This window comes from Leptodactylus fuscus, chromosome 5, assembly GCF_031893055.1.
Source record: "Leptodactylus fuscus isolate aLepFus1 chromosome 5, aLepFus1.hap2, whole genome shotgun sequence".
Lineage (NCBI taxonomy): Eukaryota > Metazoa > Chordata > Amphibia > Anura > Leptodactylidae > Leptodactylus > Leptodactylus fuscus.
The window spans coordinates 43,576,901-43,601,870 of record NC_134269.1 but is presented as its reverse complement, the minus strand read 5'-3'; the positions used below and the strand labels follow the sequence as shown (position 1 = coordinate 43,601,870).

The window sequence follows — 24,970 nt, the reverse complement described above, 5'->3', positions numbered from 1 at the left end:
TCCTTCCTTCAGCTGCATGTGTCAGCGAGAGAGGCGGGCAGAGAGCGGCGAGGGAGCGGAGGAGAAGGTAAGTTTAATGTGGAGGTGGAACGTGAATCTGGGGTCAGATGAAGGAGAGGACGGCATGACACTGGGGGCAGAGATGGAGAGGACATGAATCTGGGGGCAGAGATGGGGGACATGAATCTGGGGGCAGAGATGGAGAGGACATGAATCTGGGGGCAGAGATGGGGGACATGAATCTGGGGGCAGAGATGGAGTGGACATGAATTTGGGAGCAGAGATGGAGGGACATGAATCTGGGGGCAGAGATGGAGAGGACATGAATCTGAGGGCAGAGATGGGGGACATGAATCTGGGGGCAGAGATGGGGGACATGAATCTGGGGGCAGAGATGGAGAGGACATGAATCTGGGGGCAGAGATGGAGGGACATGAATCTGGGGGCAGAGATGTGGGACATGAATCTGGGGGCAGAGATGTGGGGACATGAATCTGGGGGCAGAGATGTGGGGACATGAATCTGGGGGCAGAGATGGAGGACATGAATCTGGGGGCAGAGATGGGGGACATGAATCTGGGGCAGAGATGGAGAGGACATGAATCTGGGGGCAGAGATGGAGAGGACATGAATTTGGGAGCAGAGATGTGGGGACATGAATCTGGGGGCAGAGATGGAGAGGACATGAATCTGAGGGCAGAGATGGGGGACATGAATCTGGGGGCAGAGATGGAGAGGACATGAATCTGAGGGCAGAGATGGAGAGGACATGAATTTGGGAGCAGAGATGTGGGGACATGAATCTGGGGGCAGAGATGGAGAGGACATGAATCTGAGGGCAGAGATGGAGGACATGAATCTGGGGGCAGAGATGTGGGGACATGAATCTGGGGCAGAGATGGAAGAGGGACATGAAACTGGGGGCAGATGAAGGGTGTATATGAAACTGGGGGAGAGATAGAAGGGGGACATATAATTTACGGGTGACTGTAGGAGGAATATACTGTGTGCGGGCACATGAAAAATTAACGAGTGGGCGGAGTCAACACAAAAGTGGGCGGGGCTAAATTTACCGCAGCGCGCTACGCGCGCCGCACATTTTGTCCCTCTTTCGGTTCTTCAAAAGTTGGGAGGTATGTGTTTCCGCCATGGGCATATCAAGACATTTCATCCCATGGGGTCCCGGCCTAAAGCAGTTTCGTTCTGCAAATACAGCAAACACAGAGAACAGGATCAGCTCTTGTCACAAAAAGTTCTAAGCGTAGCGGCCAAAACAGGCGCTATATATAGCTATACAGTCCAAACACAAGAAGGACGATTCTGCATTTAAACAATTGTCATGGAAACCCATGACGTTAAAACCCATGATGTCACCGGCATTGATCTGCTACATAAGATAAGAAGGGATCCCAGGAGCATCTGACTGTGAAAGGGTTATGCAGTTTGCTTGAGATTTGCTGCCTGACATTTAAGATTCTGACCCTGTATATCAGTATCTGACAGCAGACTCTCTTTGTTATAGTGAACACATGCTGGGAAGGCGGCCGTGTGCTGCTGAGGAGCAACTGCCAGCATGTCAAATGTCATGCCGATAATCTGATTGTAAGCTAAATTATATTTTCTAGAATTCAGTATTTTGTAAAATTCTAAAGATCCACCAAATCTAGGACTGAGGAGATGCTGAACATCAAAAAGATAAGATAAGATAATCCTTTAATAGTCCCACATTGGGGAAATTTCAGAAAAATTCTGTATGGTTAATGTAGGTCGGGAGCCGGGACCGTATACGCGGCGCTATTTTGCGGCCGCCGCAAAATCACGGCCGCAAAATAGCGCCGCATATACGGTCCTGGCTCCCAGTGAAATCAATGGGAGCGTATACAGCCCACAAAAGCTCCCGCGGCGTCTACGTGCCACATTACATACCAAAATACATCGTGTGAACCCGCCCTAAATGGGGCTCACAATCTACAAAACAAAAAGAGATTTTTTTTTTGCTGCAGCCCGCTACGTTGGGCCTTAGCCTCCCTTAGCTTGGACTGTAAAACACAGCGTTTATGACACTTACTTTTCTGCAATGAAAATTTTAAGGATTGGGCATCATGGTGGCTCACTATAGAAAATCACAGGCAGTGCAGGGGATACTATTAACCACATTTACAGAAAAACCGCTACATAACCCCTACTGGAGTTCTGGGTTCAAATCCTGCCAAGGACAACATTTGCAAGGAGTTTGTATGTACTCCTCGTGTTTGCGTGGGTTTCCTCCCACACTCCAAAGACATACTGATAGGGGTGAAAAAAAAAAGTAGGGCATTTATGACAAAAATGCAAGGGATTAAACTAGTACCAGATATACCTAGATTGCTTATTTCCAAAGGATTGGACAGATTGAAATTCAGCATGCCTTACCCTTCTTTTCCCCTGACACTATATGCTGGGGGAGAGATGTGGATATACCCAGTTGAGTGATGTCTTTTGGTGGATACAGCACTACACGTAAATCTTAAGGGTAAGTTCACACAGGGTTTTTTGGTCTGGAACCTGAGGCAGAGGCCAACTCAGTTTCCAGACCAAAATACGGGTAGCTGCGATTGGATGCCGGTGCAGTGAACCGGCATCCAGTTGCGCACTCCGCTCTGGATTAGGCCCAAATGAATGAGCCTAGTCCGGAGGAGGGAGTGTCTTTAGGCGGATGTCACAAGGCAAATCAGCCTGAAAGAATGAGCATGTCGCTTCTTTTTCCGGGAGTCGGAGCAAACGGCTGCCGGAAAAAAAGAACTGACCGGCTCCCATTGATTTCAATGGGAGTTGTCTTTTTGGTCAGGATTTTGAGGCGGATATGGCCTCAAAATGCTGACCAAAAAATGACTTGTGAACCTACCCTTAGACTCCATTAAGGCTTCCTTCACATGACCATAGTGCTTTTTACAGTCCACAAATACTGATCCACAATCTGCAAAAAACATGTCTGTATGTCATCTGCAATCATGTATCCTCAAAAAGACTTGTATGAACCCCTACACTTATATGTGTCGCAAATTTGGGTAAAAATGGGCCTTGCTTCATAATTTGCGGTCTTTGTATACTGCAAAAAATGTGATTATGTATCTAGGCCAATAGAAATGCATGTGTCCGTACTTTTACCCGCAATTGTGGATCTGCAATTCTAGATCAAAAGTACGGTCGTGTGAAGGAGTCCTTAGGCTTCGTCCCTGCTCAGGCAGCAGCGTACCTCCATGTCTAAGACACGGCATTACCTTCAGCCTCATGTTATGTATCTGTTCCCAGGATCTAGATTAAAAGTCGCAATCACTTAACAGACTTACACAAGCTTATTGTGCTAATAGTCTTACATACACCACTGTTTGCTGTAGCGCCGCATTAGGAGGAGATTTCATCTTAAGTTTAACTTAAGATCCCTGCATTGTATTTCTCACCATGATAAAATGTGTTTAGGAAAATCTTTAATTTCCTACGGTATTTCAAGAAATTGCTACTACATAGTCACTTAGGTTTAGGTGTAATTGTATAGGCAGGTGTATGACACATATAAAGACACACATTCAGACTTTGTATCTCAGGATGTGCTATGTGTGTACATGAGAGATGAGTAACGCTACATCTGACCATTATATGATTTAGATTCCGCAGATTTTTAGCAGTTTCCCCTTCTGTACGCTTTATCTGTAGTTTGCAGTTCTCTCTGAGCTTACTGCACAGTAAGTAAAGAAGAATCTGCTCTGGGTATATTTACAAAGCTGAATCTGGATCCACCTCAAATTCATCTCCAAATTCTGCTGATAACTGCCTTCCCTTCATTTCAACTCCCAATGCTGAATTTTTAGCTTGTACAAATTCCACTATAGAGTCTACTGTGGAATACACTGCATAATTTCTAAATCCTGTATCGGCCATTTGATATTTTTCCCCCTCCCATTTAATAAGATTATCCTTTAATAGTCCCACAATGGGGAAATTTCAGGTTATCAGGCCAAATCTTCCTGGAGACACTTATCAACTAAAGAAAAAAATCTGCCTCCCATTCATTTCAAGATTCCAGGTGAAATTTGGAGTCAGAATATGCTTCAAATTCAGCCATGTGAATATTAACATGACACAGGACATATATGGAGAAGTACTGACTTGTACTGATATGAGTAGTGTGTTCTGGTTGCAATACAAAGCTCGGAATTAGCTCGAACATCAGGGCAGATCTGTATTTTTTCTCTTATCTGTAGCACTTCCTGATCACTCCCCCACTCTCCATAGACTTCTATAGATATTTTGTATCTGCAGTACAATGTAGCAGCATTTTCCAAGTCAATCTCTGTATAACAGAGTGGGGAGCGGAGAAACATCCTAATAAGAGGAGAAACCAGCATTTATCTCTGATAAAATATATTACAAAGTTTCTATGCCTGTGCTATTCTTTTATTCAAAGTTTGTTGTAACTACAGTGCGTATTTAATCCAGTTATTTATAAAGACACCAAACTTTTATGTAGCTTAAATGTGAACTGAAAATTGATATTTAAAAATGAACCTTCTGGATTTTAGATACAAACAAACACAGAGAACAAAGGATGAATATATTATGCTAGTCAATTGAGACATGGTTTCAATGAAGGCCATCTTCTGTCCACATAAAGAAGACCTTTTACCACCTCCAACAAGTCCAACTCTTTACATAATGCAATAGGCTCTGCTCCACTGATTCCAACACAGTTGGAATTTTTTTTTTTAGCCCTCACCATTCCTGAGCAACAAGGACAGATAGTTTTGATGTCTGATGTGCTATATAGGCTCTGTAATGTCAGGAGGGCGGTGTCAGACAGGGGGCGTGACTCAGAGCTCCAATCAGAGGCAGCCAGTGTCAGCGCTCAAAACCACACCCCTCGTCTGCTCCTGCCTGACATCACCCTCCTCACAGTACAGAGTCTAAATAGTACATCAGAACTAACAGCATTGATTACTTGGGAACGGTGGGGGCTAGAGAAAAAATCCCAACTGTGCCAGAATCAGTGATGCAGCAACTATTAATTGATGTAATGAAATGGGCTTGTTGGAGGTGATGAAAGGTCCTCTTTAAGGACCTATTTTGTATTGATCCCGTTTATTTCCATTGCTAGATATCTTAACCACAGTTTATTAAAGCTACTTAAAATATAATGGCAGGGATATCTCATGTTTGTAGACTGTCTATCACAATTCAGTGTAGTAGGAGAAAACTGCAGTAATTTCTCTTGAAAGCATACTACACACCATATACATCAGTATGGTGGGTGCTTCTGATATTAGATATTAACTGATCTTTTTTGTATCTCATAGGACTCATGTGCAGTGGAGACAGAGATAACCCACAAAGATGAGCGAACAAACCACCCCTGAGGCTGTGACCTCGCCTCCCCCGGAAGAACCAAGATACTTTGAGCGATATACAGAGAATGATCCAGAATATCTTCGAATTCGGAATATGGCGGCAGATCTAAGGCAGGATTTCAATGTCATGGAGCAGAAGAAACGTGTCACCATGATCCTACAGAGCCCAGTGAGTAGTTACCTGGAATGGGAAAAGAAGATGTGCATGTTGTACCAAATATCCATTACCAACATTACTATTACTACCTATGGCCGGGGCCCCACAGGTCGGAAGTGCCGCGGGAAAAATGGCAGCGTTTTACAGTAACGGCAAAGTGGATGGGAATCTTGCAAATCCCATGCCCACTTTGCAGTAAAAACTGTGGTGTGGACACGCCGTGATTTCTAAAACCGGCACATTTTTGGAAATTGCAGCATGTCAATTATATCTACAGAAATGCCAGTGGTTTTCCCATAGATATAATTGTAACAGAAGGTCTGCGGAGGAAAACTCTGCAAACTTTCTGTTTAAAGCACTGCGGGAAGAACCGTGATGCTTTGCCGCCACTTTTTTTTCCGCAGCGCTTTATAGCTGTGGGTTGTCTTGTAGGAGCCTTAGCCTAAAGCACAATTCCTAGGCGGTGTAAAATAAGATTTACATGTACATATTGGCTGATACTAGCTATTGGGTGGTCATTAGACATTTTCTGGTATGAATTGGTAGTGTGAGCCCCTGAGCCCTTCATGAAGCTTCACATATTTAGACAGGAATTAGGAAATTCCTTCACATCAGTAGGGCCCAAGCAAAAGTATGCTCACAGATTGTGCCCTTCAGTGATATACAGTCCTATGAAAAAGTTTGGGCACCCCTATTAATCTTAATCATTTTTAGTTCTAAATATTTTGGTGTTTATAACAGCCATTTCAGTTTGATATATCTAATAACTGATGGACACAGTAATATTTCAGGATTGAAATGAGGTTTATTGTACTAACAGAAAATGCGCAATATGCATTAAACCAAAATTTGACCGGTGCAAAAGTATGGGCACCTCAACAGAAAAGTGACATTAATATTTAGTAGATCCTCCTTTTGCAAAGATAACAGCCTCTAGTCGCTTCCTGTAGCTTTTAATCAGTTCCTGGATCCTGGATAAAGGTATTTTGGACAAACAATTCAAGTTCAGTTAAGTTAGATGGTCGCCGAGCATGGACAGCCCGCTTCAAATCATCCCACAGATGTTCAATGATATTCAGGTCTGGGGACTGGGATGGCCATTCCAGAACATTGTAATTGTTCCTCTGCATGAATGCCTGAGGATTTGGAGCGGTGTTTTGGATCATTGTCTTGCTGAAATATCCATCCCCGGCGTAACTTCAACTTCGTCACTGATTCTTGAACATTATTCTCAAGAATCTGCTGATACTGAGTGGAATCCATGCGACTCTCAACTCTAACAAGATTCCCGATGCCGGCATTGACCACACAGCCCCAAAGCATGATGGAACCTCCACCAAATTTTACAGTGGGTAGCATGTGTTTTTCTTGGAATGCTGTTTCTTTTTGGACGCCATGCATAACGCCTTTTTTTTATAACCAAACAACTCAATTTTTGTTTCCAAAATGAAGCTGCCTTGTCCAAATGTGCTTTTTCATACCTCAGGCAACTCTATTTGTGGCGTACGTGCAGAAACGGCTTCTTTCTCATCACTCTCCCATACAGCTTCTATTTGTGCAAAGTGCGCTGTATAGTTGACCGATGCACAGTGACACCATCTGCAGCAAGATGATGCTGCAGCTCTTTGGAGGTGGTCTGTGGATTGTCCTTGACTGTTCTCACCATTCTTCTTCTCTGCCTTTCTGATATTTTTCTTGGCCTGCCACTTCTGGGCTTAACAAGAACTGTCCCTGTGGTCTTCCATTTCCTTACTATGTTCCTCACAGTGGAAACTGACAGGTTAAATCTCTGAGACAACTTTTTGTATCCTTCCCCTGAACAACTATGTTGAACAATCTTTGTTTTCAGATCATTTGAGAGTTGTTTTGAGTAGCCCATGATGCCACTCTTCAGAGGAGATTCAAATAGGAGAACAACTTGCAATTGGCCACCTTAAATACCTTTTCTTATGATTGGATACATCTGGCTATGAAGTTCAAAGCTCACTGAGGTTACAAAACCAATTTTGTGCTTCAGTAAGTCAGTAAAAAGTAGTTAGGGGAATTCAAATCAATAAAATGATAAGGGTGCCCATACTTTTGCACCGGTCAAATTTTGGTTTAATGCATATTGCACATTTTCTGTTAGTACAATAAACCTCATTTCAATCCTGAAATATTACTGTGTCCATCAGTTATTAGATATATCAAACTGAAATGGCTGTTGCAAACACCAAAATATTTAGAACAAAAAATGATTAAGATTAATAGGGGTGCCCAAACTTTTTCATAGGACTGTATATTGAAGAGAGTGGGCCCCATAGAAAGAATCAAAATAGGTTGCCATTATGGTCCTTGATTTTCCCATTCAGCGTGCAATGACATTGTGTCTTTAATTTCTCCATGTCTATTCCCCACCACTACCACCCAGCAGTATGTAACCAACCAGGACAGCATGGTGGTTAGCACTGGAGTCCTAGGTCTAAAACCAGTCAAGGACAACAACCGCAAGGAGTTTCTATGTTCTCAACATGTCTACATGGGTGTCCTCCAGGTTTCTTCCCACACTCCAAAGACATACTGATAGGAAGTTTAGATTGTAAGCTCTATATGGGACAGTACAGGCAATATTTGTAAAGAATATGATGGTGATATACTGTATAAGTGAGCATAATAGAGTAAATAAGCAGAACAGGGGTCCCAACATAGTGTCATAGTCTCCTCTTTTATATGCGTTCTTGTAGAGGCCAGACAACCCCATTTTTACACACGTGAGTGCTTTCTAATGATCATATCTCCTATAAATCCAGATGGTCACAGTTGGGGACTCTACATGCATACAGTATAACTATAATGCCCCCATATCAATTTAGTTTGGGCTCACAATGTACATTTTTTCCCTATCAGTATGTCTTTGGAATATGGGAGGAAATCCATGCAAACACAGGGAGAACATACAAACTCCTTGCAGATGGAGTCCTTGCCAGGATTTGAACCCAGGACTCCAGCATTGCAAGGCAGTAGTGCTAACCACTGAGCCACTGTGTTGCCCAAGGTTTTTCATGATAAATTCTGTATCAGAATAAAAGCCAATACCAATATCCAGTATAGGGTCATGGAATGACCCTATAGTAGCATCCTATTATGTGATTGTGTTATATTTCTTCTGCTGTCTCCTCACTTCAATGTTACATTTGCTTCCATTTACTTTCAGTCTTTTAGGGAGGAACTGGAAAGTTTAATTCAGGAGCAAATGAAGAAAGGGAACAACTCCTCCAATATCTGGGCTCTCAGGCAAATCGCTGACTTCATGGCCAGCACTGCACCATCTGTCTTCCCCACCTGTCCAGTCAGTACGTTCTTCCACTTTCTCTCTAGGGAGTTGGGCTTGGGAGGGGGGATCTAGTGTCAGGACGTTGCTGAAAATTATTTTAAGTAATGTAACTTTTGCAGGAAATTTCCACACTCAGATATAATATTCTCGCGGTCGCTCCTTTGCAGCAGACACCAGTTTGCTTCTTTGCACTGATTTTCATAGGGGCACAGCTATAGCAGAGGCACAGATAGCAGTCACCTTTGGGTCCTAGAGCCGGAGGGGCACATAGGTTCCTCTAAGAAGATACCATTATTATATATGGCATATGGGTGGTCATTCTATTTCTGTCTTAATAACAATGAATTCTCACAAAGGGTCCAGTTTAAATACCAATATGGATGCTTCCAAATAATAACACATAGAAATTACATTGTTTTTGCAGATTTTAAAGGATTGCTAATAAGAATAATAATAATCATAAAGTTTTACTTACAATTACTGTCCTTTTTATCCTATATTAGAAAATAACTGCAGTTTCCTGGAAACCATCAATAAGTTGCTGCTTGTGATTTTCATATGTATAATACATGTATCACATTTAGTGCCTCTAGTACTGTAAAGTACAGAACTGCTTGTTCTAAAGGACATTAGGAAGCCGAGTTGTATTCTGCTGGAGGCACAGGGTAAAGCAGGCACATAGAGTAGTAGGTACATGGGAATTCAGGGTTTCCCCCAATTCAGGCTACTCTAAACATCTGGGATTCTCTAGAGCTTAATAAGGGTCTCTTTAGCACACCACGTCTCTATAGGGCCCATGCACAGACCTGAATACATGGAACCCGTACGGTATGAGGTCCTCTGACTCTGTTCACACTGGCAAAGTAAAGGAAGCAGTAGGTAATCTGAATGCAGGCTCATGTATATGGTAACGACCCTGAGACAGGCATAGCCCCCGGAGGAACCCGGGCCGCAAGGTGCATTCGAAGTGTCGATGATCAATGTGTCCTGCAATTCACACTAATTCTCACAGCTAGCTGCGTTCTTCATCGACGCACGAGCCGAGTGATATATGTATATGGTAGACGAGAATGCGTGAAGCCTATAAGGCAGTGCATGAGGACTATATGGCTCCCTAGTACATAGCGGTAAACCTCAATGTGCTGCCATACAGTTTTTTAGGCCACCATATGTGTAATGATACCAATGCTTCTAGGGTAGAATACCTCTGGGAAGCATAACATCATTTATTTTTTTTTTCCACCAAATTCATGGAAAATGTGGCAGAAAATCGTCTGCATGAGGGAGACATAGTGGTACCGTTGAAGCCCCATACACGTCTCTGGATCACTATTAAAGCATATATACATGGATCCTCTGGCTCTGTTCACACTAGAACTTCTCTCTACACTATCTGACAGAGGACTGATATGTAACCTGTTTGTACGTGTGCTATGGGGTCGGACATAAAGTTGTTTCCTCTGAGACAAGAGGAGTTATTCAGGATGGGGATCTATAATTGTTACGTTTGTGTCTATGACCAGACACAGAATACAAACTGCAGACTGCACCGCTAAGGGAACAGGGGAGGGAGACTTTCCCTGACGCTACAGCGGCTAGCTAGGCCCTGCCTGCGGGTGGTGGTCAGCTGTTTCCAAGCTAGCCTTGGCCCCGACAACTCCTGGCTCTCTAACACGAAGATCTAGTCGAAAGATAGGGGAAGAGCTAAAAGTGCGTTAGGGACTGGGGATACTAATGTGGTCACCCCTACCGAAACCAAGGTGCAGCTGCAGACAAAACAAACGGGATGGGAAGTGCTGGACAACAGACACACAGTTCAACACAATACGTAACAAGAGAATGAGGAGAGGGACAGTGGAGAGGTGAGGAAAGGGTTAACACAGGACTGAGGCAAAACAAACTAGAACCCAAACAACCTCAAAAATACCAATACCGTGTCAGGCAACCAGAGCTGAAGGACAGGGCAGAGTAGAAGTGTGGAGGGGAAAACCAAACTCACACACAAGGTAACACTCACACCGCTTCCAAGTCAGTTGTAATTCCACAAAGAATCCTCCTCACTGAGCCACAAATTCTAGTTGGCTACAACGAAAACCGGCAACTAGTGAAGCCAGCCCTCCTCCTAATAAAGGCCCCAGAACCGTCCGATAGGATGATGGTAATAACTAGAGATGAGCGAGTACTGTTTGGATCAGCCGATCCGAACAGCACGCAAGCATTGAAATGAATGGACGTAGCCGGCACGCGGGGAGTTAAGTGGCCGGCCGGCATCAAAGCGGAAGTAACAGGTGCATCCATTCATTTCAATGCGTGCGTGCTGTTCGGATCGGCTGATCCGAACAGTACTCGCTCATCTCTAGTAATGGCCAACACCTGAGGCTCAATCCAAAGAACCTCAAGTATATTCTAAAGACCAATACTCATTACACCAACAGACGGCCCAATGGCAAGAAAACCACCAGATCAATCCCCCTCCAAACCCCACCAGAAAACCACACAAATTATTTACAATTATCCAGGTCGTGACAATAATATAGGAAAAAATTTGGTACAAAATAGTTGGTAACCAGGAGTCACAGCTTCTGAAAATATAACCTTTATGTTTCAGACTCGTCCATGGTGGCGCCCATCAATGACCTCCACTGCAATGATCCCGTACCTTTGGCAAAGGGTGAAAGACTCATGAGATGTAAACTGGCCAGTATCTACAGACTCATAGACCTCTATGGCTGGGCCCAGCTCAGTGGGACTTTTGCTTCAGTAAGTAATCTATGTTTATATGTTCTCTCCTGAGGATATTATAGAGGAAATTCACCGAGCAAACCACCAGGATTCAATTCTCAATGGAGAACAGGTATCTTGCACGTAGGAGCTTTTTAGCAGCAGTAGCAACATCCAATACCTCCAAGAGGTGAAGTGAACACGAAAAAACAGACCAATGGATGAAAAAGAACTGCGCTTGCTCCAGATCCGTAAATTCAACACGTTCTTTATTATGGTTCTTAATTACACGACGCAGCGGGCTGCGTTTCGGGGCTTCCCCTTTGTCAAGTGTATTACCACTGCAAACACTTATCCTCACAGATGGATGACTATCCGAGTGAGCTGCAAGTGTTAACAGTAGCCAGACATCTGGCTACTGTTAACACTTGCAGCTCACTCGGATAGTCATCCATCTGTGAGGATAAGTGTGTGCAGTGGTAATACACTTGACAAAGGGGAAGCCCCGAAACGCAGCCCGCTGCGTCGTGTATTAAGAACCATAATAAAGAACGTGTTGAATTTACGGATCTGGAGCAAGCGCAGTTCTTTTTCATCCATTGGTCTGTTTTTTCGTGCTCCTGAGGATATTAGTAATGTTGCTGATATCTGAAATTATTTATATACTAGCAGTACCCGCGACTTCGTCCGCAGAACCCTGACCCCCTGCGCGACCCACCTGTAGCGCCGCACAGGCTTCTTCCTTTGCCTTGTGTGCACAGCGGCTCCCTTTTCCTCATCTCCCCCCTGGCGCACGCCAACCCCCTTTTTTCCTACCCACTCCCTCATGTGCTCGCTTCTTTCTCCTACCCCATACCCCTTTTCCCCCCTAGCCTCGTGTCCCCTCCCAACCCCAACCCAGTGCCCCCTTTTTCCCACCACCCCATGCCCCCTTCCCTGTCTTACCTACCCAGTGACCCCTTTACCCCCCCCCCCCGTGTCACCTTTCCCCCCACCAACCTGTGCCCACGGCCTCACCAAACCCCGGTCTCCCCGTGCACCGATGTTACAGGGGTGCCTATGAGGGCCCCCCTCCCGCGGCAAGCCATGTGCCCCCATTCCATCTGTGGGCGCTGTGGCAGCCCTGTCCCCGTCCCCCTTCCAGGGGACCCCGGGTTTACCTGCCCAGGCCCCCCCTTCCCGCGTCCCCACTGGATGGGCAACCTCCTCACTCCCAACACCCTACCCCTCTCCCTTCTCAAAGTCCCCTAACTCGCCTGTTGTCACAACCCTTCTCCTGCGGCCGAATGACACTGTAGATAGCCCTGAGCAGACATCGGCGACATCCCCGATGGACATGCAGGGTCCAGAGGCCACAGCCACCACGGGACAGCAGGCCGAACCGGTGTTCCAGACCGCGGCGCAGGCGACCCCCTGTCTGGCCGTGGCAGAGCACTGCGGTCCTGTGGTAAGCCCACACAGGCAGGGCAGCGTACGCACTTCTCACTGCCCCAGAGTACGGGCGCTGGTTCAGGATGCTCTGAGAGCCGCCATGTTCTTGTGGACGCCGGCCGGCCGATAGCTCCGCCCACATAGAGAAGCGGCACCCATCCAGGTGAGCTGCTGATGGGGCTGGGATGACGTCATCCCAGGTCCTACAGCGTCCCAGGTCCTGCAGCGAATTCAAAAGTGAAAAGCATCGGTCACAGGAGTGAATTGCGGTGGTGTACGGGAATTCCATGTAGCCTATCATTAAATCTGGGACCCAAGGTATGTATGTGCGCAATTGCAGCCAAATCCGTTCGCCCGTCTAGGTGTCATTGCGTCCCCTTTGAGCCTACACGATAGGTGACTAATGTATGATCATAATTGTATAATAACATTTAAAGTAATTACTCATTCTATATTGAAGCTGGAGTCAGGAAATTTTTTCCAACTCCAACCAAAAGTGGTGCCGATTGTGACACCATGATTTTAACTAATACTTCACAGCCCTTCACACAGGGAATTTGGGTCCTATTCTCATGATTGGTGGGGTTCCCAGTGACTGGACCCCATAGCAATCAGACAATTGCCACCTATTGTGTGGACAGCAGATAAGTTATGGGAGAACTCCTTTAGGCCAGGGGTCCCCAACCGCCAGTCCGCGGACCAGTACCAGGCCGCGGGGCCGCGTACTGGAGGCGAGGAGTCAGCAACTGCTGTGGAGCCGTCGAGTGCCCGGGCTCCACAACACTGACGCTTGGTTGTTGCTCGTCGGGATAAGGTGGGCAAAGTGCGGGGTTGAGCTGGGACCCGCTGTATGTCCGGGATTCTAGTACTATGCAGGACATGCAGCGGGTCTTGGCTCCACCCCGCACTCACCTACCAAACTTTGGGCAACTACATTACACGTCACTTGTCCCTGTGATATGTAATATAGCTGTAGTGAGGCTGTAGTGAAGCTAATAGCAGCATTAGGAGTGATATCCGTCATCAGTAGCCATCTTCATAACAGTGTCTGTCATCAGTAGCCATCTTCATAACCTGCAGTGTCCGTCATCAGTAGCCATCTTCATAACCTGCAGTGTCCGTCAGTTTACACTTTCTCTTGTGTTTTCATATGTACATGATTCTAATCTATACCCCCATGCTTAACCCTGCCCCTAACCACACCCCTTCCCCGCCCCCATCCACACCCCTTCCCGCCCCCACCGGGCCTTAGAAAAATTGTCTTGCTGAAAATGGTCCCTGGTGGAAAAAAGGTTGGGGACCACTGCTTTAGGCTAAGGCCCCCATGTTGTAGAATGCAGTGGAAACTCATTGCATTGTCTTTCCACAGCATTTCTCATTGTGCTTTTGCTGCATTTTTCTCTGCGGTTTTTCTCATTCACTTTGCTGCTTCTCTAAAATGCAGCATTTTTTCTATGGTATTTCAGCAATGTAGTGCCTTAGCCTTAAGTGATAAAATCCCAATGTTGGAAAGGATTTGATCCTGCGTTTTTCCTGAAAGTCAGGTAATATGTTTATGTAGATTTCACAGGGATTACGATAACTTTCTCATTTCAATAGTCGCACTCTCTATTATTTTTACATTTTTTCTTTCCACTTTCAGATAAGAGTTAATAAAGAACAGGATCATTTCTTAATCAGCCCGCGAGGAGTGGCTTGTAATGAAGTGTCTGCCTCAATCCTAGTAAGTTATTTACCCACTGTGTGTGTACGTAAAAAAAAATATCTATCTATCTATCTATCTATCTATCTATCTATCTATCTATCTATCTATCTATCTATCTATATACATATACACACCGTATATGTATATCATCTTGTTATCACATCTGTCTCTGCTACACAATACCTATGGTTGTATGAAACAATAACACTACAGTCAAAGCTATCAATATGTTGTCTTATCCATTGGTCACATGATATAATCTTGAAGTAACAGGATTTAGGTGTAGATTGTGCCAGACCAACCTGCATCTCCAAGGTAAAACCCCTAATAATGTCATATGGACATTTGTTTTCTTTTCCCATTACACCCCATAAACCCACCAATCTCTAAAGTAGTAAGCAATGAAGGTTCCTAGTGAAAGACAGCAAGGAGAGATCTTGGAAACTGCAAAGGTGTGACAAAGAGAGCGCAAAGTAAAATCAAGTAAAAGGCGCTAGAATTCTGGCATAATTTGCCCTAAAATAACTGTTTATCGTGCTGTGCGCCACATTTATCAAGTGTTTTAGACACTTTTTAGGTACTTTTTTGACTTGCACGAACAAGGGGGGTAGTTTGGAGGAAAAGGTTACAGTCTATGGCCGGGTTCACACGGAGTATTGTGGCTCGTCATTTGGTACGTACACGCCGCGGGATCGTTTGCGGGCCGTATACGCTCCCATTGTTTTCAATGGGAGCTGGTACCGTACACGTGGCGCTATTTTGCGGCCGCCGCAAAATCACGGCCGCAAAATAGCGCTGCATGTACAGTACCAGCTCCTATTGAAAACAATGGGAGCGTATACGGCCCGCAAAAGATCCCGCGGCGTGTACATACCAAATGACGAGCCACAATACTCTGTATGAACCCGGCCTAAGGGTGCGTTCACACAATGTAACGTGCCGCGTGATGTGGCACGTATACGGCGTGTGAGAGTTTGCGCGCCGTAAACACTCCCATTAAATTCAGTGGGAGTTAGGATCGTACACGCCGCGTTATTTTGCGTCCGCAAAATCACGGACGCAAAATAACGCGGCGTATACGATCCTAACTCCCATTGAAATCAATGGGAGCGTTTACGGTGCGCAAACTCTCACACGCCGTATACGTGCCACATCACACAGCACGTTACATTATGTGAATGCACCCTAAGGCCTGGCTTACATCTGCGTTTGGTATTCTATTCGGGGAGTCCGCTTGGGAACCCCCCAACCGGAATACCGAACATATTAACAAGCGGTGAGCAATGAAAGCACACGGACCCCATAGACTATACTGTAAGTACTTCATGAACTACTTTCCTGTCTGCAGGACTCGTACGGACACAGTGCAGATAACACACGGACCCCATTAAAGTCTATGGGGTCTATGTGCTTTCACTGCTCACCGCTTGTCAATGCATTCGGTATTCCGTTCAGGGGTCCCAAGTGGACACCCTGAAACAAATACCGAACACAGATGTGCACCAGGCCTAAGTGGTGACACCATACAGCTAAAATAACCCAATTTTTTAATTTTTTTTTTAAGCAAACTGATAGTTAAAAAATACATTTGAAATAGTAAAATTATGTATGTCAAAGACCCCAGCACTCCATCGTAACCGATCCTGCCAGGATCGGTAAGTAAATAGGGCCTGTTATCGTCTAGAGTAACTCCAGTTGGTAATAGCCTATTAAAAGAAAACCAAAAACACTGCAGTAGCGGCTGTCGCCGGATCCCTAATGTCCCGGGCCCTGTGGCAGCTGCTACCCTGGTAGTTATGTCACTTGCTTCAATTGTACCTATAGGAAAGCTTCTGCGTTTACGTAGCTATAATTGACATGCTACAATTTACAAAAACGCAACAGTTTTTGAAATCACAGCATGTCCACTGCAGATACTTTTCTCCAATGTGCAGGTACTGTAAAACAATGCGGTTTTTGCAGTGGCTTTACCGCCATAGAAAAATCACAGCATTACATTACATGGGGCCCGGCCTTAATGTTATTTAAAAAATCAGATGTCAGTAAAATCTGCATGTAGGATGTATCTTCAGCATCTCTCCATCATCTCATTCAATTTAGACTTGTACAATGTCATCCTCAGGTAAAAGTGAATATTTTGGGTGAGATGGTAGAGGTCGGTAGCTCCAGCTTTGAGGTGGACACCAGTGACTTCAGCCTACACTCCGCTATCTACTCAGCGCGACCAGATGTGAGATGTATCATCCAGCTCCATACAGCAGCTACAACCGCGGTGAGATCAATAGACTTATACATCCTTCCTTATGGGGATGGATCAATCATTCGTGGTCACAAAGATCTTCTGATGGAGGAAACTGTTCTGGTTTATTGCAGGTGTCGGCAATGAAATGTGGTCTCCTACCTATCTCACATGATGCTCTGCTGGCAGGAGAAGTGGTATATTATGATTTCAATGGGGACATGGAAGAAGAAAAGGACAGGATTGAACTTCAGAAGTGTTTGGGACCAACGTGCAAGGTCAGATCATTACTTTTCCCCATTACTTACGTGGCCATACACTTGTTGGCCGAGAGTGAATATGTCCTCAATAGAACAAGGAGAGTAAACCACTGCCAGATATCTTTGGCTGCATCTTACTAAGGATCCTTCTCTCTCCCAACATCTTCCCATGGGAGAAAGTTGAGACACCCTCATGCACATTATATGGGAAACCGAACCTGCCACTATTGGTGGGTTCGGTCAACATTGGTCTATTATATATGGTCAGCTCTACTTTTGCATCTCTCTCAATACAATCTTTATTTTTGATGTACTGTAGGGAATGACTTAAAGGGGTATTCCCATGACGCTTGTTCTCTAACCTGCAGGCTGTTGTGCTCTCTTCACTTCCTGCTTTTCTCGGCACATAGGTGGGCGGGGTTTTACTTGCACGGTATTGGTTGTAAATGAATTACCACAGTGTGAAGCTGATGTAGCAGAGCTGGATTTGAGTCAGCTTGCATTACATACAGAGGTAACGGACTCCCGATCTCAGCCCTTATCAGCCAAATTTAATTAAACCGACTGATAACAGCTCAGAAATCCCGGAGCTCTCTAAAAAGCTACTTAAAAGACACATACAGCTCAGAGCTGCTCCCAGCCCCTCCCTCCCCCCCTGAGAGCAGGCAGCTACATCACTTGACAAATGAGCAGATAATCCCAAGCGCCATAGAAATGGAGTGTAAACAATGAAGTGAATAAATTAAGATAGCAGCCAAACAAAGCAGTTTTGATAAAGCAATGCATTTAGGAAAAGCCTTAAATCCACATAAATTAGCAGTATAGATAGGATCCATGTGATGGGACAACCCCTTTAACAAGTTTTGCTTTCTGTTGACATTCTAGGTGCTTGTCCTAAGGAATCATGGGGTCGTTGCTTTGGGCGAATCAGTAGAAGAAGCTTTTTATAAAATTTTTCACCTGCAGGCGGCCTGTGAAATTCAGGTAGAGTATATATTATTGTAGTATAAATGGTGTATCTCAGCTCTAAGTGCCAAAAATATAGGTTATAGTCTCTGTATATCTCTTCTAAAGTCTTAATGAATAGTCTCTGACCTTTGGATCCATTACAGTCTAAATAAACAAAGGTTCTCAAGAGTGTGCAGCCTCCATGTTAGCCAAAATATATTGAGGCCTATAGAGGTATAACTTGAAGCTTTCTGGCTGTAGAGCAAAATCTCTACCAGAGCCTAAACTATCATGCATAATTTATGGCCCAGATACTTGTCATATGGACAAGAGGGACCTTTTGGACCCCCTGAGGTCGCAGGGTCCAATAGCGATAGCAATCTCAGCTCCATCCTTCTCGATCACCAAACGGCTTTGTACTACGATCCACACTACTGCCCTCTATGTGCCATTAGTGGAATGTTTCTGAACTGCATCCATGATAAATTCCAAGGCTCCTTCACCTTCGAAGATAGCATATCCATACATACCCACAGCGTCTTATACATGAAGAGCATTGCTATTGACAAATGCGTCCATCAATAAAAATCAATGCAAGTAACCAGTCACATGGGAGTCATGAAGACGTTACCTAGAAAACAGCATTGAACAACTCAATGAAATTAGAAGATCTTAATGTTAATGTAAACCTGATGTTTTAGGTCTCAGCTGTGCCGAGCGCGGGAGGACCAGAGAATCTCATCCTGCTAGATCGGGAAAAGTATCGTCCACATGAAGTGGGCACTGTCGGCTGGGCAGGGAGCATGTTTGGACCCATGCAGAAGAGCCGACTGGGTGAACATGAGTTTGAGGCTTTAATGAGAATGATGGATAATTTGGTGAGTTTACAATATTGTGCTAAAATTATAGCCAACAATAGATCAAACGTTCTTCAAGACGACCATCTTACACGGTCGTTTTGCTCTCAAGGGGCACCCGTTTTTATGGATCCCTCATACATTTGACTGTTTGGTACGATCCATGAAAACGGCCAAAAATAGGACATGACCTATATTCTACCGGTCCGTTACAACAGACCATCAAAGTAAGGGTCATGTGAATAGCTCCATTTCAATGACATTGAATACAATGCAGCCGTGTGACGTCATTATAAAAAAGGACGTCAGTAGGCTATTAATCGCTGTTGTGCGAATGTAGCTTTAAGAATCATCAAAATACTGGGCATGTTCTATTTTTGTCCGTTTTCTCGGATCCCGACATACACTGTAATGTAATACGTGAAAATGACTGTCTCCTGGGTGCAAGATGGCCATGAAAAGTGGACGTTTTTCACAGTCATAATGCGCCTTGGTTGTGTGAATGTAGCCTAAGTCTCTTATTCTGGATAGTATACATACTTACCGTAATTGTCACCAAAAATGAAATCTGTAGGAGTATAATGGCCTAAATTAAAGTCATGCTTTTCATCCTTATAATGATGGGACGCCACCTACAATATACAGTATTTAATAAAATGTGACTTATGTTCTCTAGGGCTACCGTACAGGCTATACATACCGGCACCCATTTGTACAAGAAAAGACAAGACACAAGAGTGACGTGGAGATACCCGCCACAGTAACTGCATTTGTCTTTGAAGAAGAAGCTGTCCCTATCTCAACGTTACGCCAACACGCCCAGAAACAGCAGAAGGAGAAGACCCGCTGGTTGAATACACCTAACACTTACCTGAGGGTCAATGTGGCAGAGGAAAACGTCAGCAGCCAGAGGAGCAAGACCACGGTAAAAAGCTAGTTAACATGGGGGAAGACATTTTTGTTGATATACGGTACTTATATAATAAATACTGCTATAATAGTTGTTATTGTACTACTGTGGGCAACACGGAAACATGGTGTGCTCAGGGTTAGGTTGTGTGCACATGACTGTGTGCATGTAGCCTGGCCCTGATTAAACGGCATGGATGGTACATGTACATCCGTGTGCCACCTGTGCCTCCATGGGTTCATTTACTGACGTCAGTGAATACAGGTTGCAAAAAAAGACAGGAATAGGACCTGTCCCGAGTTTTGCCCCGGGCTCATGATCCATAAAAGGGACCATGAAAATACACAGTCATGTGTATACGGCCATAGAAATGAATGGGTCAGTGTGCTAGCACACTGACAATGCACGGGTCATGTGCAGAGGGTTAAGCCCGCTTTCACACGAACGATCCATTTTGAGAGATATTGACATAATAGACATTGTATATCCTAGTGTATTTACATGTTTGATCCATATCCGATCCCTGTGCCATTTGTATGTCCTCCTTTTTTGTTTTTGCATCTGTAAAAAAAATAAACAAAAAAAAACAGATTCTGTCTTATTTTCACCATCATATAACAATAATTTATTGCTCAGGGTCTCTCGTCTGTGAAAAAATAAAAAAGTGTGCTTGGTTCTATTCACTATAATGGGTCCATGTGATTTTTACTTGCGTACTACTTTGAGGGTTAACACAAGGTAGAACATCACTCAGTCTCCTGAAGGATTTCCAGTTGTATTGAGAGGCCCCAAAGTCCTACAGACTTGATGTGTGACATATGGACCATACCAATCTACTGACTATAGACACTATTTTGGCCAATCTGTTCTTTCTGTCCTCCATTTTTCAGTGGATGAAAGCAGATGAAGTGGTAAAGCCCAGCAGCGGGATGCCAATCCGTATAGAGAACCCCAACCAGTTTGTGCCACTCTTCACCGATCCTCGGGAGGTTTTAGAGACCAGGAACAAGGTAGGTTCACATACTTCAGGTACAAGCTGGCACATTTCTAATGGAGCCCTTATAGGACTATTGTCACATCTATAGTCCTTCCAAAGGTGTAACTAGTGCTTTTACCTCTATGGATATGGAAGATTTATTTCCATTTGGTTCCGATCATTTGGATTTTGGTGGCACACATTAGGATTTCAGCAACCCTCATTCAGTTGAGGAAAGTTCTTAAACAAATCTGCTGTATGTGAATTCAACCTTACACTTATCAGTAGTGTATGTAGAAGGAAGAAGGCCCCAGGGAAAAGTTCGCAATGGATCCCTAGTTATTCTGAATCTACAATCCAAGATCAGAAAACATTCTGTTTGTTTCTTTTTTTAATGACCCTAAGACCATTTCCATGACCCCTTTTGGAGAAGGCAGCCCTAAGCCATAAGTTTTAGTCACCCACAGAATAGGGGATGTTTCAGATTGCTAGGAACCACTGGAATCCCCAGTTATCAGAAGAACAGGGGATAGAAAGCTGAAATATGTGCAGGGTCTTGCTGGGCAGTCTGTTCTCTGGCTAAATAAGCCTTCATACATGGTGTCCTAGCAATCTTTCAGTTACTAATAGTCCTCATGATGGCTGAAGCCCATTTTCCATTTCTGACTAAGGCTTCTGATGTATACAATAAGGAGCAGTCTGCCCCCCTCCCCTATCCATTATAACTACTACTGGTGATAAATGTTTCTTTACATGTAATTCTGACTAGAAAAAATTGCAACAAATAACTGAAAAAAGCCCAAGTGACCATAATGTAGGAGATTCAGGGACAGTGAACTGAAAATACAGGGCATGTGCAACTAACTCACTGTGAATCCCTCTTGCTTTTGATGGTATCTAAGGACAGACCTTCCTTAGTAACAAGGAGAGAACAGCAAATTAGCTAGAAGGAAGACTCCTAGTGACCTTAGAGAAGTTTTGAAGCTGAAAACAGCAACATTTTAATTAAAATACAATAAATGTCTCCAGAATCACATGCTCTTTGACACTTTTCTTTGCTCTTTTAAGTTGTCTGAAAGCTTTAAAGCTTCTCTTAACTATGGCTAAATCTGCAAAAAAAATACATCAGAGGTGCTATCATCTGCTGCTCCCACAACACATAATTTATAAATTTTATTGTCAATTTTAAGTAAAATTCTTCTTGTTTCAGTAAAATCCCTTAAAAATGAATAATATCAGGAATGCCAGCTGTACAAAACTGCGTCCTTTCCTGACCTTACTCATCATAGTCAATTTACCTTTAACAGATTCGGGAGCAAAATCGCCAAGACGTGAAGTCCGCAGGGCCTCAATCTCAGTTACTAGCCAGCGTGATCACGGATAAGAGCAGAAGTCCGGTATGTACAGGAGTCCTATAACATGTCACCTTTATTATTATAATGATTCCTCAATCTTCCCAAGGGTTGATGCAGAGAGCAGAGGATCCCTGTACAAGAGAAGCATATTGACCAGTACAGTATATAGATCCCTCACTGGTGCTACAATCCATCAGTCATGGAGTCATGGACTTCATATACACAATCCCCTTGCATGCAATTATAATATTCGAGAAAATTGTATTATGCAGTTAAAGCGGTATGGTCACTTAACCCTTTCATGGGTGAAATAAGTATAAGAAAGTTGCACAAGTGCAATTTTTCTCCAATTGCACCCCATTCAGAATTTTTTGCCAGCTTCCCAGTACAGAGCACTAAATGGAACCATTACAAAATACAATTTTACTGCAAACATTAAGACCTCATATGGCTCTGTGAATGGAAAAATAACAAAGTTATAGGGTTTGGAATACCTATGGTGGGAAGCCTAATCTAGGCTCAGTTGTGTTAGAGAAGCAACATAATGCAACTGTGTTCAACTATTTCCAAAATCCGAGCCATGACTAAGGGCCGTTCACACGGAGTAAACGCGCGTGTATTTTGGCAAAATACACATGTAAAAATAAGACTCCCATTGACTTCAATGACATTTTTTTTACACATGTAAAAAAACACGTCAAAATACACGGGTAAAATGTCATTGAAGTCAATGAGAGTTATTTTTACACATGTATTTTGCCAAAATAAACGCGCGTTTACTCTGTGTGAACGGGCCCTTAGAGCTCCTCATTTCCTTCTCAGCTATAATGGTGAGCTTTATACATATAAGGTAGTGTATAGTAAATGAGAAACTTTTCTATTGATCTTTTAAGTCGGCGGATAGTCATTTGGCTTCTAAAACAGAGGCAGAACTGAAGGAGCAGCCAGTAGAAGAGGTCCCGCCAGAGCCTGAGCCACCTAATCCTTTTAGTCAGCTGACAGACCAAGAGCTGGAGGAGTATAAGAAAGAGGTGGAAAGGAAGAAGCACGCCATTGACGGTGGGTAAACACGTAACTAGGTCTGATATTCATCCATATCATTGTAAAGGCCTTACTTACTAATCCATTGCCAGGTTTAATACTCAGTTCCCAGCAGGATGCAGACAAGGCGCCATTTTATATGAGGGAGGATGGACAGATGTAAAATAGCCAATGAACATCCATTCACACTATAACTATAAGGGGGGCGGCAGATACTTAGCCTTCTAATTGTACATAGATAAAGCATTATTCACATGTCCCTTTTTTATTCGTATGTGTATTTTTTAAGCATAGAACACAAACACATCGATTTATACATTTGTCAAAACATCCACGTGCGGTCGGCAGAAAATACTGACAAAGAAGGAGCGAAATGCTGACATGTGAATAAGGCTACATGCACACGACTGAGTGTGTAGGACAAGGGGGAGGGGAATTTATAGTGGAATACACTCAGGGTAAGTTCACATGGTGTTTTTTTTAAATCAATGGGAGCCGATCAAGAGTTTTTTTAAAATAAATGAAATACTCATTCTTCAGGCCGTTTCGCCTCGCGTTTCGGCCTATAGACACTCCCTCCTCCCGACTAGGCCCATTCATTGGCCCTAATCCGGAGCGGAGTGTGTGGCTGGATGCTGGTGCAGTGCATCGGCTTTCAGTCGCGGTTACCCAGTTTTTGGTCCAGAACCTGCGCCTCAGGTTCCAGTCCAAAAAACCCCATCTGAACTTACCCTCAGATGACATGCAAGTGCCACCTGTCCCCCATTGACTTCAATGGGGGGATCTGTTTCAATGCTATAGAGCAGGATAGGACCTGTAGTATAATCATAGGAACAGAAAATCGGATCCCCAATTGGGAGAGCCTTAGCCTGCACACTCGGTAATTTGCAGGAGGCCTATAGATTTAGGCTTCAATAGGATACCAGTCACGTATAGATGTAGTGCACCATGCTGGCTAACAGCCTATTGATCACGACAGTTGGTTGCTAGGTAATACAATCATATAATACATTATAGTAATTGTAAAAGAAAAGAAATTTAAATAAAGGCATAATAATATAATATAATGAATATTATATTATATTATGTCTATATAGGTACCGCAGAAGTATTAGACCCCATGCACTTGACTGAGCATGCATACAATGGGGGCCGACTGTAATCCATTATACATTCCACTGTACAATCAGCCCCACATTGGATGCGCACTCAGTCATGTGTATGGGGCCTTATCACCTCTGTTATTACATTAATACACTGTTTGTGTGTCCAGATAAAGAAGCTGTAGATGAGGACACTCAACCATCACTGGTGACACCTCCTACGTCTCCTGTAAGGAGCCCAACAAAGACCACAACTCTGATCGTGTCTCCTTCCAAGTCCTCTGAAGGTAAGTTCTTATATGTATGAGCTATACATATGGATACAACCTCATAAGGAGCAATTTTATGCTACCTGAAATAATAAGCCTGATCTGAGATTATTGCCGTATCTAAAGTAATGGAATAGATATTAATGTTAGTAAGTGTTTCCAGATATAAGTGTCTGGGCGACCTGTGGCTTCTCCTTCCACTCTAGTGCGGGTCTCCTTACACGCTTGTGTGTAGGCTCACACTGGAATATGTGGTCCTAGTATCAGAATATTACTGTCACTCCCTAGAGATCGATCTTTACCT

General features: G+C 43.9%; 1 protein-coding gene and 1 non-coding gene across 3 annotated transcripts in view; one reads left to right on the top strand and one right to left on the bottom strand.

Moving 5' to 3' along the window:
- Positions 1-24,970, top strand: part of ADD2 (adducin 2) — a 60,990-nt gene that overhangs the window by 28,195 nt on the left and 7,825 nt on the right. For both annotated transcript variants that reach the window (XM_075273023.1, XM_075273024.1), the window contains exons 2-14: positions 5,331-5,550; positions 8,732-8,870; positions 11,460-11,611; positions 14,646-14,726; positions 16,831-16,980; positions 17,082-17,225; positions 18,093-18,191; positions 18,857-19,033; positions 19,689-19,937; positions 20,813-20,932; positions 22,206-22,295; positions 23,147-23,312; positions 24,568-24,684. In XM_075273023.1, the coding sequence (XP_075129124.1) occupies positions 5,368-5,550; positions 8,732-8,870; positions 11,460-11,611; positions 14,646-14,726; positions 16,831-16,980; positions 17,082-17,225; positions 18,093-18,191; positions 18,857-19,033; positions 19,689-19,937; positions 20,813-20,932; positions 22,206-22,295; positions 23,147-23,312; positions 24,568-24,684 (1,867 nt within the window). In that variant the 5' untranslated portion in view covers positions 5,331-5,367. The remainder of the gene's footprint in view (positions 1-5,330; positions 5,551-8,731; positions 8,871-11,459; positions 11,612-14,645; positions 14,727-16,830; positions 16,981-17,081; positions 17,226-18,092; positions 18,192-18,856; positions 19,034-19,688; positions 19,938-20,812; positions 20,933-22,205; positions 22,296-23,146; positions 23,313-24,567; positions 24,685-24,970) is intronic.
- On the bottom strand, positions 9,763-9,914 carry LOC142205495 (5.8S ribosomal RNA). Its single transcript, XR_012716484.1, has one exon. It is a non-coding gene; the product is annotated as a 5.8S ribosomal RNA (ribosomal RNA).